Raw genomic sequence first — 16684 nt, 5'->3', positions numbered from 1 at the left:
TTGGATAATGTTGAGATTACTTCATCTGACATACCTTTATCCTTGAGTGCAACTAGTTCACACTCTAAGCTGTAAGGTTCAATGACTCCAGATCTTGGTGATGCATCCCCTTTTGCAAGAGAAGGTCCTTCCTCTTGGGAAGTCACCAGAACAGGTTGTGAGACAAATTCTTGACTAGAGAAAACCAGGCCCTTCTTGGCCAGAAGGGGAGGATGAGAATTGCTCGGGGTTTCTCCTTCTTGATCTTCCACAATGTTCTCTGTACCAAAGCCGGGGGAGGGAAGACATAAAGAAACTTGTTCCCCCATGGCATCGAGAGGCCGTCCACGTGATGAGGATGGTCTGACCTGACCAGAGAACAGAATGTCCGAAGCCTGGCATTTTGCCTTGTTGCAAAGACGTCCACTTCTGGAATTCCGAATTTCCTTGTCACTTGGCTGAAGACATCTTGATTCAATTCCCACTCCCCCGGGTGAAGGGAATGATGACTCAGAAGGTCCGCTTTTATATTTAAAGAACCCTTTAGGTGCACCGCAGTGAGCTCCTTGATGTTGGCTTCTGCCCACTGAAAGATCTTGGCACACAAATGTATAAGACATGGACTCCTTGTCCCTACCTGCTTGTTGAGGTAGAAGACTGCTGGTAAGTTGTCCGAGCTTATTAACACTTCCTTGTTTGTTAATAGTGGAGAAAAATGAAGCAGGGCTTTTTTGGCTAGTGAATCTGCTTTTTTATCCAGCGGATTAGACAAGGGAGGAGTCTTCCGAGGGAAAATAAGAATTTCTCACCAATTTTGCCACCGGAAGGTCCACCTTAGGGGGGGTAAACCAAGAGGAAGTAGCCTCTGGAGAAAGTTTATAAACGAATTTAAACCGTGACCTCACATCCACCCGTTTCTCAGGCTTATCCCAATTAGACTTAAACCATTTAACAATGGCGGGATGAGAAGGAAGAGCTCTATCATTTGAGATGGGAAAATGATAGAGGCTCTCTCTAGGTGGTTTACCCTCTGTAGACCTATCCGATTCTAGCACATGTTTAACTCTTTTAATTAAATGATGCATATTGTCCTTATGAAACATATAATAGTCTTCTGGAGATTCCTGAGAATCCGAGGAACAGGCGCTTTTATTGTCAGAATCCGATGGAGATATTGCCCTCTGATGAACCTTCCGCTTCTTAGAAGGGGAAGCTTCATCGGGGATTAAAGATGTAATACGTTTTTTAAACCACAAAAAGAAGGCACTTGCCTCATTTCCGAAATTCCGATCTCGATCAGCGAGATCAGATTGCTGGGAGCACACATCATACAGATTTCCGTGTAGGTCATCCGGCAAGGGAAGAGAGCAGGAGCTGCATTGCCTATGCTTAGACTTCCTGGATCGCTTGCCTTTAGACGTAGCATCAGACATCTGCAGTAATACAAAGTGGTAAATTGCAGAAACAAATATCAGAAAGAATAAATATGCATATGGATAAATAGATGCCTATAGTAGCAAAGCCAAGCCTGGCTGAAATTCTACAGTAATTCTGCACATAATCAGGCTACTTCACAGTAACCTTAATAAGACACATAAGGGACATGCATGAGGCAAAATGAAAACTTCACAGTTCCATATATAGCGCAAAAGCTTCTTCACAGTAAACTTGATATCCAGACTTATGTTCGCATCCAGTGAGTCCCGCTGCCCTAGAACAGTGCATAGGCAGCGGAGACTTAGCTACTGGCCCCTTAAGAGTAGAGATGCCGCCGCCGTTACCCGGGCAATCGTGGTCCTCCGGCTGCGTCACTTCCGGCCGACGGGTACCAGCGAGAAGCGTCTCCAACCTACACCCGGGAGCACCAAGATGGCCGCGCACATGCGCTAAAGACCTACTTCCTGGACGCCATACCGCGCGTCCCCACGTGTCTTCCGAGAAGATGGCTGCGTGCATCGCACCGCTGCCTGGAACGCCGGATACAATGGATAAGGTAAGGGCTCTTCACAGACGCCCCCCTCAAAGATAGTACTTCACAGTAACTAAAAGACGCCATAGGGGCTTCACAGCACCCTAATTCTTGAACCTAAAATGATAAAAAAGAAAACACAGATGAAAAGAAAACCCTGTGCACTACATAATACCCCTTCTGTAAGCAGAAGATAAAAAAAACTCTGTTGTATGTGTGTGTTTGGGGGGCCTTTATGCACTGGAGGAGGGGCTCTAATTGATAGGTAAAGTACTTTAATTGGTTTAATTATGCTGTAATATCTCTTCTGGTAAGTTCAGGAGGACGAACTTAACCCCATACTGTGCTGCCGTAGGACGTCCAGGAATGATAAATGTCGGCCCTGTACTGCTGAATACTTAGTAATACTTAGTAGTTCTAAGAGATCAGCTTAAATTCTACTCACATATAGTGTATGCAAAATAAAACACTTCTATCATGGCTATTATAAAGCAAGACTGCATTAGGAAGAGGCTGTCCCTGTTTCTGGTTATGTCAAAGGCATTAAACAGTGTAGACTTCAAGAAGAGGAGAAATTAAAGAGGTACACCAGTGAAAGAGAATTTTTTTTAAAATAAACTGATGCCAGAACGTTAAACAGATTTGTAAATTACTTCTATTTAAAATTCTTAACCCTTCCAAAACTTTTTAGCTGCTGTATGCTCCACAGGAAGTTCTTTTCTTTTTAAATTTATTTTCTGTTTGACCACAGTACTCTCTGCTGACACCTCTGTCTGTCTCAGGAACTGTCAAGAGCAGGAGCAAATCCCCATAGCAAACCGATCCTGCTCTTGACAAATCCTGAGACAGAGAGAGCTGTCAGCAGAGAGCACTGTGGTTAGACAGAAAAGAAAGTTAAAATGAAAAGAACTTCCTCTGGAGCATACAGCAGCTGATAAGTACTGGAAGGATTAAGATTTTTAAATAGAAGTAATATACAAATCTGTTTAACTTTCTGGCACCAGTTGATTTAAAAAGAAAATTGTTTTTCACTAAAGTGCCCCTTTAACCCCTTAAGGACGAGCGCCGTAAATGTACGGCGCTGCTAAGAAGTTCTTAGCAAACAGGGTCGTACATTTGCGGCGCAGCTTTCCTGCATCACCGCGTCTCCGGACACGGTGATCGGAACTGGATGACTGCTGATATCTATCAGCAGCCATCCCGGCATATCGCCCAGGGGGGTCCCGGAACCCCCCCATGTCGGCGATCGCGGCAAATCCTCAGTCAATTCAGACCGGCGATTTGCGCTATTCCGGGCCAAATCGGGTCTCTGGTGACCTGGTGACCCGGAAAAAAAGGGTGAATGGGGCTGTCCGAGACAGTCCCATTCACCCATACCCAGCAGGAGTGAGGTGGCACGGGTGCCGCCTCACGATTACGTGATTGATCGGTCGGAACGACTGATCAGTCACGGACCTACTGAGCGGTGATCGGGATGGCGATCAGATCGGAGATCGGCACCGGCGGGGGTCTCCTACCAAAGGGCATGCTGGGAGTTTTAGCAGTGTGCCTCCAGCTGTTGCAAAACTACAACTCTCAGCATGCCCTTAGACTGTCAACGCATGCTGATTATTGCAGTTTTGCAACAGCTGGAGACACATTGTTTGTGAAACCGAGTTTGTTTCCTAACTCAGTGTTTCACTGCCAGTGTGCCTCCAGCTGTTGCAAAAATACAACTCCCAGCATGCACTGAGAGACTGTTCATGCTGGGAGTTGTCGTTTTGCAACAGCTGGAGGCACACTGGTTGCAAAACACTGAGTTAAGTAACAAACGCTCAATGTTTCGCAACCAATGTGCCTCCAGCTGTTGCATAACTACAACTCCCAGCATGTATGGTCTGTCAGTGCATGCTGGGAGTTGCAGTTTTGCAACAGCTGGAGGTCCCCCCCCCCCCATGTGAATGTACAGGATACATTCACACGGGTGGGTTTACAGCAAGTTTTCTGCTGCAAGTTACAGATGCGGCAAATTTTCCGCCGCGGCTCAAACTCCCAGCTCAAACTCACTGTAAACCCAACCGTGTGAATGTACCCTGAAAGCACTACACTACACCTACACAAAATAAAAAGTAAAGCACTACATATACACATACCCCTACACAGTCGTCCCCCCCGCCCCTAAATAAAATATAAAAACGTCTTGTACAGCACTGTTTCCAAAACAGAGCCTCCAGCTGTTGAAAAACAACAACTCCCAGTATTGCCGGACAGCCACTGACTGTCCAGGCATGCTGGGAGTTATGCAATAGCTGGAGACACTCTGTTTGGGAAACACTGCCGTGGGGTATTTTTGTGGCTGATTCAAATCCCCAATCTTGGCCTCAAATGCGCATGGCGCTCTCTCACTTCGGAGCCCTATCGTATTTCAAGGAAACAGTTTAGTGCAACATATTGGGTATCTCTGTACTCGGGAGAAATTGTGTTACAAATTTTGGGGGGCTTTTTCTCCTTTTACCCCTTATGAAAAGGTAAAGTTGGGGTCTACACCAGCATGTTAGTGTAAAAAAAAAATTATATTTACACTAACATGCTGGTGTTGCCCCATACTTTTAATTTTCAGAAGCGGTAAAAGGAAAAAAAAAAAGACCCCCAAAATTGGTAACCCAATTTCTCCTGAATACAGAAATACCCCATATGTGGGTGTAAAATGTTCTGCGGACGCACAACAAGGCTCAGGAGTGAGTGTGCACTATGTACATTTGAGGTCTAAATTGGTGATTTACACAGGGGTGGCTGATTTTACAGCGGTTCTGACATAAACGCAAAACAATTAATACCCAGATGTGACCCCATTTTGGAAACTGCACACCTCACGGAATGTAACAAGGGGTATAGTGAGCCTTAATACCCCACAGGTGTTTGACAAATTTTTGTTAAAGTTGGATGTGAAAATGAAGAAAAAAAATGTTTTCACTAAAATGCTTGCGTTACCCTACATTTTTCATTTTTCCAAGGGAGAATAGGAAAAAAGCCCCCCAAAATTTGTAGCCCCATTTCTTCTGAGTAAGAGCATACCCCATATGTGGATGTAAAGTGTTCTGCGGGCGAACTACAATGCTCAGAAGAGAAGGAATGCCATTGGGATTTTGGAGAGAGAATGTGTCCGAAATTGAAGGCCATGTGTGTTTACAAAGTCCCCATAGTGCCAGAACAGTGGACCCCCCCACATGTGACCCTATTTTGTAAACTACACCCCTCACATAATGTAATTAGGGGTACAGTGAGCATTTACACCCCACAGGTGTCTGACAGATTTTTGAAACAGTGGTCTGTGAAAATAAAAATTTTTATTTTTCATTTGCACAGCCCACTGTTCCAAAGATCTGTCAAACGCCAGTGGGGTGTAAATGTTCACTGCACCCCTTATAAAATTCTGTGAGGGGGGTAGTTCACATGTGGGGGGTTCCACTGTTCTGGCACCACGGGGGGCTTTGTAAACGCACATGGCCCCCGACTTCTATTCCAACCAAATTCTCTCACCAAACGCTCAATGGTGCTCCTTCTGTTCTGAGCATTGTAGTTTGCCCGCAGAGCACTTTACATCCACATATGGCGTATGTTCTTACTCAGAAGAAATGGGGTTACACATTTTGGGAGGCTTTTTCTCCATTTACCCCTTGTGAAATTGAAAAATGTGGGGTAACATCAGCATTTTAGTGAAAAAAATAAAAATTTTCATTTTCCTGTCCAACTTTAGCGGAAATTTGTCAAACACCTGTGGGGTGTTAAGGCTCATTGTACCCCTTGTTACGTTCCTTGAGGGGTTTAGTTTCCAAAATAGTATGCCATGTTTTTTTTAATTTTTTTTTATTTTTTTTTGCTGTTCTGGCACCATAGGGGCTTCCTAAATGCAACATGCCCCCAAAAACCATTTCAGCAAAATTTGCTTTCCAAAAGCCAAATGTGACTCCTTCTCTTCTGAGCATTGTAGTGCGCCAGCAGAGCACTTGACATCCACACATGAGGTATTTCCATACTCAGAAGAGAGAGATGGGGTGACAAATTTTGGGTGGCATTTTCTCCTATAACCTCTTGCAAAAAATGTAAAATTTGGGGGGAAACCAGCATTTTAGTGAAAAAAATAAAAATGTCATTTACACATCCGGCTTTAACGAAAAGTCTTCAAACACCTGTGGGGTGTCAAGGCTCACTGGACCCCTTGTTACATTCCTTGAGGGGTGTAGTTTCCAAAATAGTATGCCATGTTGGAGTTTTTTTTTGCTGTTCTGGCACAATATGGGCTTCCTAAATGTGACATGCCCCCCAAAAACCATTTCAGAAAAACTTACTCTCCAAAATCCCACTGTCGCTCCTTCCCATCTGAGCCCTCTACTGTGCCCGCCGAACACTTGACTCCTTTTACCTTTTGTAAAATTTAAAAAAAACTGGGTTTACAAGAACATGCGAGTGTAAAAAATTAAGAGTTTGAATTTTCTCCTTCATTTTGCTGCTATTCCTGTGAAACACCTAAAGGGTTAACACACTTACTGAATGTCATTTTGGATACTTTGGGGGGGGGGGCAGTTTTTATAATGGGGTCATTTATGCGGTATTTCTAATATGAAGACCCCTGAAATCCACTTAAAAACTGAACTGGTCCCTGAATAATTCAGATTTTGAAAATGTTGTGAAAAATTGGAAAATTGCTGCTGAAGTTTGAAGTCCTCTGATGTCTTCCAAAAGTAAAAACATGTCAACTTTATGATGAAAACATAAATTAGACATATTGTGCTTGTGAATTAATATATCATTTATTTGGAATATCCATTTTCCTCACAAGCAGAGAGTTTCAAAATTAGAAAAATGCAACATTTTCAAAATTTTCATAAAATTTGGGGATTTTTCACCAAGAAAGGATGCAAGTAATGACGAAAATTTACCACTGTGTTAAAGTAGAATATGCTACGAAAAAACAATCTCGGAATCAGAATGATCAGTAAAAGCATCCCAAAGTTATAAACGCATAAAGTAATAGTGGTCAGAATTGCAAAAAAGGGCTGCGTCCTTAAGGTGAAAAAGGGTTTAGTCCTTAAGGGGTTAATGACCAAAATGTGCAACTCCAGCATGGTCACTGTCACTAGTTAGGCAGCTAAAAAAAAAAGGGTAACACCAATATTTGGTTTAACCATTTATGACATATATGTGTGCTTTAGCATTTGGCAAACGAGAAGTCAGATGTTCTAGCACAATGGCAAAACAATGAAACCTTAGTCCTGCTTTATCTGTACAAGTTTATTCTAAAATATTAAAGTGATAGACGAGAATGGCTGAACCTATATCATTTTACCGTTCTTGTCACCTGATTTACATGCCACATATTATCAGTGTGAATACATGATTAAGATTTTCCATAATTGCTTGATCTACTGGATTCCAATATATCTGACATTGTTCAACCATGTAATACTAATTGATATTCCAATTAAGGGCTATATACTTTGCCCACAATATTTTTTCTCAATGTCTAATCTAGTTATATGCATGGCAAAATAAAAGTCAGCAGGTAACCTAGATGGAATAAAGGGAATTTAGAGCTGTCGGTCTTCATCTTTGTCTGTGTCCTAGGGGTATTAATTGTCTTGACATGAAATGAGCAGAATCTTTCACTCACAATGCAGGGCAACCAGAATCCGCCAGCATAAATGTCTTATTCATATAAATACCGTAAAGCTGTGATCAAGAACAAACAAAGTGCTTGGTAAATAATAAATAGGAAAACAGGAAACATAAACTTTTGTCAATGTCATTGACATACATAGATGGCCAGCAGGTAATGTCTTCAGTAGCAGAGTGTTCTTCCAAATGAATAAGCATTTTCATATTGGAGGTTTTATGTAGCTTTTTCTCTTACTGCTTTATTCACTGTGTTACTCTGTAGAATAGATAAGTATCAGTATGCTTCTTAGAAAAATAAAAAGACAAACTTCATGCCCTGAGTCTTGCACTGCCCTAAATTCAACAGGGATACAACTAAATGAACTTTATTGTCAGTGCACATGGAAAAGCTAAAATTCACTAAGCTGTAGGCACTGTGTGTGTGCTGCTCTATGCCACTCATGGTGCTGTGTGGGCTCCAAATGTTCCGCTACAAGCAATGCCGAGCACATGGAAATATTGACCCACAGCAGCCATGGTGGCTGTATTACAGAATTGTATTCAATAAATCTAGAAGGCATGGAATTTTTTTGGTCAGTTGCTACTCAACACGTGTTTGGAGATTAGATTTCATGCAACAGTTGAATAACTAAATTAAAATCAGTTGTATAGCCATATACCATAATAAAAATCTCTTACTAACCCTTGAACATACAGTATTTAATCATTAGAAGTGCATTGGTCACCTATTCACAAGGTACATTGTAAATGGGCACTGTCAGATACAAAAACTTTTTATATGTTGTTACTGATGAAAATGAAAGACCTTATGGATGTTTAAAACATTTTGAATATTTAATAAACAAAACAGCTCCTGAAAATCCCACCACTAGGGGTCCCCATGCCTACTGGGACACTAAACAATCCTGCAGCAGCATTAGGGTTGTCCATGAGTCATGGACAAGAGAGGACTTATGGACAGGGTGCATAAGCAGACGTACCAATCACCTCCCATCACCACGAGGGAGGGACACACCCCCATCCCCTAAGGATTTCTAACACGGTGAGCTAAAAAAAGGTTTTTTTATTAAAATATAGGTGATAGAGGTGTAAATATTAGATGTACATGATCAAAATTAGGTCCTGAGTAACTTATTATTTTTAATTTTTTGTGAAATCTGACAGGTGCACTTTAAATGTAATTGGTGACAAATGTTTAGAATGAGAATGAAAACTCATTTTACTTATTGTTCAAACAACCTTCTGGTACAAGACTAAAATTAAAATTTAGAGCACCTAATGTAGAGCAGAAATGTGTAATGAATCCTCTGTTGGCTGGGATTTGCTCATTTCCTCTATGTGTATACTCTTGTATTGGCTTTGAATTCACTAGGCAGTTCTGTATCTACAAAATAAGCGTAATTGTCTACTTCAGCTGTCATCAATTTACTTTACTGATGTTAATACTAATGACTTAATGTGAGAAATGTAGTATGACCATCAGGGAAAGTGTTAATACTAATTTATTCCTTTGCACTAATTTGTTTTAAAGTGTTCTCTGCACATGACAATAATGGATATTTGTACTCAGCAATTTTTTAACAACTGCTGCTAAGTTGGTAGTAAGCTGTGAGCTTATATTAGAAAGAAAGGGGTGGGGTTTCTAATCTTTCGAGAAACATGACTACTTTCTTCCACCAACTGCACACCTCATGGACTATGTAGTATTGCACTATAATGCCATTCAGTGTAATGAGGCTGGGCTGCAGTACCACCCAAAGCCTGTAATTCTTTTATTAAAATTGTATGCATAACAATAAACAGTTACAAAAATAAACATACCATATGTAAATCAACTTTCAAAGAGACCGCATTCTGCACAACAGAGTTGGATGCATGCATTCCCATTTCCCGAGTCTGCCTAGGTGTCTTACACACAGCACCACAGCGTTCAGTAACTATGCAGTGGCCTGAGGAAGTACACTCTGTGTATGAAACGGCTGTTACCTAGCTGGGGCGCCAGCATCTTTGCTTCCCTGTTTATAACATAATACTGCACTAAGAAATAAAGTTTTGCTACCAACCCAGTGGGTGCCGCTTTACATTCTTCTACCAATAGACCTACCATTCGAACATAAAAAAAATTATAAATCATAATATAGATCATATCTAAAATAAATTAACATAACCACTAACACCATAGTATAAAATTAAAACACCGGTCCATTCCCACAATCATTTCTCCATACAAATGAAATTATATACAATACTTACAAAGTATACCCCCAAAACCATAACCATAACGTATCAATAATCTGTATACACTATACAGTGCCCCTATTTAATGAAATATTAACAAGCAGTTGTGCTCAAACCTAATACTAGACTGTATGATTGAAAAATACACAGCCAACACAAACTAACACATACATTTTTTTTACCATAAGTTGGTTCTGCATCCCATGCCCCAAGCCCTCCACCACTACCCCCGTACAAAATGACTGACATCTATGAACTAGCCCATGATTTTCTGTATAAATAAAGCTCCCCTTTAAGCTAATGGGGAACTTTTCTTTATACAGTTAACCCTTCTGAGTATAGGATGATGACCTTTATGGATTATTGGTTGTGTTGGTGGTGTTCTGATGGTGACCTTCCTGCTGAGGAGATGATGCAGCAGTTAAATTGACAGACCTAGCCCGTAACTGAAAACTTAGATCACTTTACTCAAATAAGACACTGCAATGTTGTTGGTTACAGGAAAAATATATACAAGTTCTTAAAGGAGTACTCCGGTGATTTTATTAAATTTTTTAAATCAACTGGTGCCAGAAAAATATACAGATTTGTAAATTACTTCTATTTAAAAATAAACCTTCCAGTACTTATCAGCTGCTGTATACTGTATTTTTTGTCTGACCACAGTGCTCTCTCAGACACCTCTGTCTGTCTCAGGAACTGTCAAGAGCAGGAGCGAATGCCCATAGAAAACCTATCCTGCTACTGACAGTTCCTGAGACAGACAGAGGTGTCAGCATAGAACACTGTGGTCAGACAGAAAATAAATTTAAAAAGAAAATAACTTCCTCTGGAACATACAGCAGCTGATAAGCACTTGAAGGGTTGTGATTTTTAAATAGAAGTAATTTACAAATCCATTTGACTTTAAAAAAAAAAAAAGTTTTTTCACTGGAGTACCCCTTTAATGCTTGACGATTCTCACTTCTCACTCACAGCTTCAATCACACTACTTATCACTGCTGACTTTCTTCTTGCTGATGTCTCTGCTGCTACATAGACATTTTTCTCTCATACCACTGCTCTAGTGGTGTGTGGTCACACAGGCCAGGAATGATGATGATTTTCTCCCATTTTCTTCAGTATTCAATAAATTGCACATTAAACCTCACAATTTTAAAGTGAGCATAGGAACTCACCCGGGGAACAGTCATATGGTCTCATTCTCACTTATTGCAGTAACACAGCATGCTCCCCATTCTAGCGCATGCCATTGCATAGCACTGAACAGTATTAGCAATAGCAGTGATTGTTATTAATAGTACCCTACAGGGACTTAAAAAAGTGAGTAATAAAATATACATTTTTATAAATATAAATAAGCCCTTCCCAAATAAAAATGTATATTGCCCCCCCCCCCCCCCATTTTACCATTTAAAAAAAGGATGTAACAAAATAAATAAATACATATATTTGATATTTTGCCACATGAAAAAATGTCCAAAATGTTAAAATATAATGTTTATGATCCCATACAGTAAGCATTGTAAACATGGCAGCAGCAGGAGTAGACACTGGGGCTTCAAAATCCCAAAGATTTAAAGAAGAATTTTGAAATTTAAATTGAAGATGTATGGTAGCTAGTGCTACAATAAAATTTTTTAGGGCCAGGCCCAGGAGCATCAGTAAAACATATATGGGCTGAATGACACAGCCTGGAGGTGGCTGAATCATGAGGAGACCCTATAGTGGCCGAATGGCACAGACTAGAGGTGGCTGAAGCATGAGGAGACCATATAGTGGCTTAATGGCACAGCCTGGAGGTGACTAAAGCGTGAGGAGACCATATAGTGGCTGAATTGCACAGCCTGGAGGTGGCTAAAGCATGAAAAGACCATATAGTGGCTTAATGGCACAGCCTAGAGTTGGCTGAAGCATGAGAAGAGACCAAATAGTGGCTGAAGGAGACAGCCTGGAGGTGGCATCAGTATGAGGAGACCATATAGTGGCTGAATGACTGCCTGGAGTTTGTGGCAGCATGGGGAGACCACATAGTGTCTGAATAGGACAGCCTGGATTTGGCTGAAGCATGGTGGCAGAATTTCCACTTCTGCCACCATGCTGACTGCCAACCATGCTACCACCTTGCTTGCTCAGCTGCTGCCTCAAAGGCAACTATCTTTTCCTGATGATGATGAAGCCCCTTCTGTACCCGGCTCCCAATTGCATTCGGCTTCATCATCATCAACAAGTGTCTGCACATCACTGATGTCCTCCTCAGGTTCCTCAACAGTGTCTGCTTCAGGAACCTGAACCCTGGCAACACCGCCTCCCATGTCATTCTCCTCATCACTACTTGCTCGCATGGCGGGGCAAGTGGCAGATGTCTCCTCCACTTTTTGGCTGGGCAGTAGCTACTGACTATCCTCTATTAGATCGTCCTCACTGAATAGTAGAGCTGAACCCACAGCATAAGATACTTCTTCAGGGGAGGGAACAGCATAGAACAGAGGCAATGGGAGGACAGGGACTGCTCCTGGGCCATGCCAACTGAGGGTTGTGTCTGAGGAACCCACCGACTGTTGACTGGGGGTATCAAATGTCACTTAAGATGAAGTGGATGACCATGTTAACCAATCAATGGTGACAGATGGGTTGCTGGTCGAGACACGACCGATAGCTGATACTGGGAGCTCAGGCCTCTCGCTGCAACCTCTGCTGCCACTCACCCCTAGTCTGCTGCGACCTCTGCCTGATGAATTTAGGTCTCTGCCACTCCTCTGTGCACGACCTGGCACTTCTCTGCCTGACATACTTAGTGCGTATTTGAGGGGAGTACAATATGCTTCACTATGCTTTAAACAGCAGGTGTGTACTTTTGTCTGTCCTTTCACAGTATCTAGGCCCTTGACAGATTAACAGGTACAAAATAGTACACTACTTAGATGTAGGTATGAGGTATGCACTTATGAGGGCAGAAAAATGCACTACAGTACACTTAAAAAAGTATCTGAGTACAACACCAGCCGGTGAGCACTTTTGCCTGGACTTTCACAGTATATAGGCCCTTGACAGATTAACAGGTACAAAATAGTACACTACTTAGATGTAGGTATGTGGTATGCCCTTATGAGGGCAGAAAAATGTGGTACAGTATGCTAAAAAAAAAAGTATTTTAGTAAAACACCAGCCAGTGATTACTTTTGACTGGACTTTCACAGTATCTAGGCCCTTGACAGATTAACATGTACAAAATAATACACTACTTAGATGTAGGTATGTGGTATTCACATATGAAGGCAGAAAAATGCGCTACTGTACGCTTCAAAAATGATTTGAGTAAAACAGCCAGTGATTACTTTTGGCTGTCCTTTCACAGTATGTGGGCACTTGACAGATCAACAGGTACAAAATAGTACACTACTGAGATGTAGGTATGTGGTATGCACTGATGAGGGCAGAAAAATGTGCTACAGTATGCAAAAGAAAAAAAATGTACCCACAGCACCAGCAGTATACAACAATGCTGGAGCACACAGTCACTGTGTACTAAACCCAAAATTGCAAAAAGACTCAAATACTATTAGGAATGGACTGCTGGATATGGATTATACCGTCTACAGACTAGTATAACCAGCAGGCCAATTGTTGTGGCACAAAGACACAGATTTGCCCTAAAAAATTATTTCTCCCTCCTCTGAAAACCTTTCTGCAGCTGAGGCAACACACAGCTCTCTACCCCTCTCTGCAATACAATGCTGTTCACAGTGACTGAGGGGTTAATCACTGCAGTAAGAATTAATTTCTTTGCAAATACGCTGTGTTCTGTGTCCAACAGAAGGCTGAGGTAACTAAGAGGTGAAATGCTGCTGCAACAAAGCTTTTCTGTGTAACACACAGCAATGTCCGTCCCATCTCTATGCAGTGTAATGAATGAAGTGACGAGCCACAATATGGCTGCAGATTATGTAGGGTTGTGACATCACAGAGGTGACTGGCTGCTGATAGGCTGCATCCTGCATGTGATTCAGGGTCATCCCGCCTACCTTCCTTCCCACCTTGCCTTCAGCCCTTCCCAGCGTTCCTTGCCTCATGTACTGACATGTGGATCCGCCATTTTAGATGCCCTGGAGCCTGGACTGCAGTAAATAGAGTTTAATGAAGCGATTTGCACAATAGAATCGTGGCTGCAAATCGAATATTTAATTAAATAAATGGTAAAATGGGATAAAGACCTCAAGATATGTATATGTATATGGAAAAAATTTATATAAAAAATGGATGAAATATAAATGAAATATATATAATAATTATAGAATAATAATATATAACAGACTAGTTGTATGTTTCATTAATTAATTAATGACATTTATTGAATATGAAAAAATAGATATAATATAATATATAATGGTATATGTAGTCCAACAGGGCCCTTGCTATGGACTATTACGGTAGATAATAGTTGATAGATAAAATAGATAAAAAATGGATCGATTGGTTCATATTTCAGCCACCTAGATGCGCTTTGATAGTTCTTGAGTGGTTATTATTCACTTCAATAGTTATTGTTGGATACAATGCTGCAAATGTTGCGATTTGACAATGTTCCACAGAATAGTAAGTTAGTAACATTGTCAAATTGCAACATTTGCAACATTGTATCCAACAATAACTATTGCAGTGAATAATAACCACTCAAGAACTATCAATGCGCATCTAGGTGGCTGTAATATGAACAAATCAATATCAATATAACAATATCTATCTACTGTTATCTACCGTACTAGTCCATAGCAAGGGCCCTGCTTGAACTACATATGCCATTTATATATTATATTATATCTATTTTTTCATTTTTAATGAATATCATTAATTAATTAATTAATTAATCTAACATACAACTAGACTGTTATATATTATTATTCTATAATTATTATATATATTTCATTTATATTTCATCCATTTTTATATAATTTTTTTTCCATATTTAATATTGATTTCATTTTTACAATTATGTATATATATATATATATATATATATATATATATATACATACATATACATATATATATATATATATATATATATATATATATATCATCAGGTCTGTATCCAATTTTACTATTTTTTTCTCTGTTGGCATGTGGGTTACGTGTAACACAGTTACCTCGATATATATATCTCACATTGTATATAGTGTGAGCCCCCCGATCCACAATCTTTTCTCGAATATTTAATGAAATTCGTAACAAATTCGGGTTCCTCAGCTTCGATTTGCTCGTCTCCAGTTATTACTAATATACACTTTGAGTAACTCCAATATATTTTTATATTTTTTAGTGTGACAATGCAAGAGGATTAAAGTCATTTTATGATGCAATCAAGTATGGACCTAATCACTTGATGGTTTTCGGGGGAGTATGTCCTTCAGTAACATCTATTATTGCGGAGTCTCTGAAAGGATGGAACTTGGTGCAGGTAAGAGATGTCCATTTACTTATTCATTTTGAATGCTGCTACTCAAACAAACTTCAAATTATAAATGAAGTTTGGAATAATGTACCGTATTTATCGGGGTATACCACGCACCGGCCTATAACACGCACCCTCAATTTACCAAGGATATTTGGGTAAAAAATTTTTTTTACCCAAATATCCATGGTAAAATGAGGGTGCGTGTGTGCGCGTGTATACCCCGATATACCCCCAGGAAAGGCAGGGGGAGAGAGGCCGTCGCTGCCCGCTTCTCTCCCCCTGCCTTTCCTGGGGTCTAGAGCCCTGCTGCCGGCCCTTCTCTCCCCCTGGCTATCGGCGCCAGGGGGAGAGAAGGGGCAGCGGCACCCATTGCCGGCGCTGCTGCCCCGTTGCCTCCCCCCATCCCCGGTGGCATAATTACCTGGGTCGGGTCCACGCTGCTGCAGGCCTCCGGCGTGCGTCCCCTGCGTCGTTGCTATGCGCTGCACGGCGCATGATGTCAGTGCGCTGTGCATAGCAACGACGCAGGGGACGCACGCCGGAGGCCTGCAGCAGCGCGGACCCGACCCAGGTAATTATGCCACCGGGGATGGGGGGAGGCAACAGGGCAGCGGCAATGGGTGCCGCTGCCCCTTCTCTCCCCCTGGCTGTCGGCGCCGCTTCTCTCCCCCTGGCTATCGGCGCCGGCAGTGGGGCGCCGGCACCGATAGTCAGGGGGACAGAACGGGCAGCGGCGCCGATAGCTAGGGGGAGAGAAGGGCCGGCAGCAGGGCTCTAGACCCCAGGGAAGGCAGGGGGAGAGAAGCGGGCAGTGACGGCCTCTCTCCCCCTGCCTTTCCTGGGGGTGTATCGGCATATAACACGCACATAGACTTTAGGCTAAAAATTTTAGCCTAAAAAGTGCGTGTTATACGCCGATAAATACGGTACTTTAGAATGTATTGTTATACTATAGACTGAAGTACAGTGCAATTCGAGAAATATTTATGGGTTTACATACGTAAGCAGAATTCCATTAGCTTGGTTGGGGACTTTAGCTGCAGGCTAGAGCTGTGATTTTAATGTACATGTAAATTGAATATATTCAGTATACATATGTGCATGTGAACAGCACCAGCCAGATTTCAATACAACCACAAGAAAGGCTATCAGCATTAAGGTTTAACAGGGTACTCTCCTGGAAAACACATATATATATATATATATATATATATATATATATATATATATATATTTTTTTTTTTTTTTTTTTTTTTTTTAATCAACTGGTGCCAGAAAGTTAAACAGATTTGTAAATTACTTCTATTTAAAAAATCTTAATCCTTCCAGTACTTATCAGCTGCTGTATGTTGCACAGGAAGTTATTTTCTTTTTTAATTTCCTCTCTG

At 41.2% G+C, this 16684-nt stretch overlaps 1 protein-coding gene across 1 annotated transcript in view; it reads left to right on the top strand.

Annotated features, from left to right (window-relative positions):
- GABBR2 (gamma-aminobutyric acid type B receptor subunit 2) overlaps positions 1 to 16684 on the top strand; it is a 659326-nt gene that overhangs the window by 170343 nt on the left and 472299 nt on the right. The window contains exon 2 of the mRNA XM_056520917.1: positions 15162 to 15299. Within this exon, the coding sequence (XP_056376892.1) occupies positions 15162 to 15299 (138 nt within the window). The remainder of the gene's footprint in view (positions 1 to 15161; positions 15300 to 16684) is intronic.

The sequence above is a fragment of the Hyla sarda genome, chromosome 5 (genome assembly GCF_029499605.1).
Source record: "Hyla sarda isolate aHylSar1 chromosome 5, aHylSar1.hap1, whole genome shotgun sequence".
Lineage (NCBI taxonomy): Eukaryota > Metazoa > Chordata > Amphibia > Anura > Hylidae > Hyla > Hyla sarda.
Note: the sequence above shows the minus strand (reverse complement) of the source record. Positions and strands in the feature narration are given on the sequence as shown.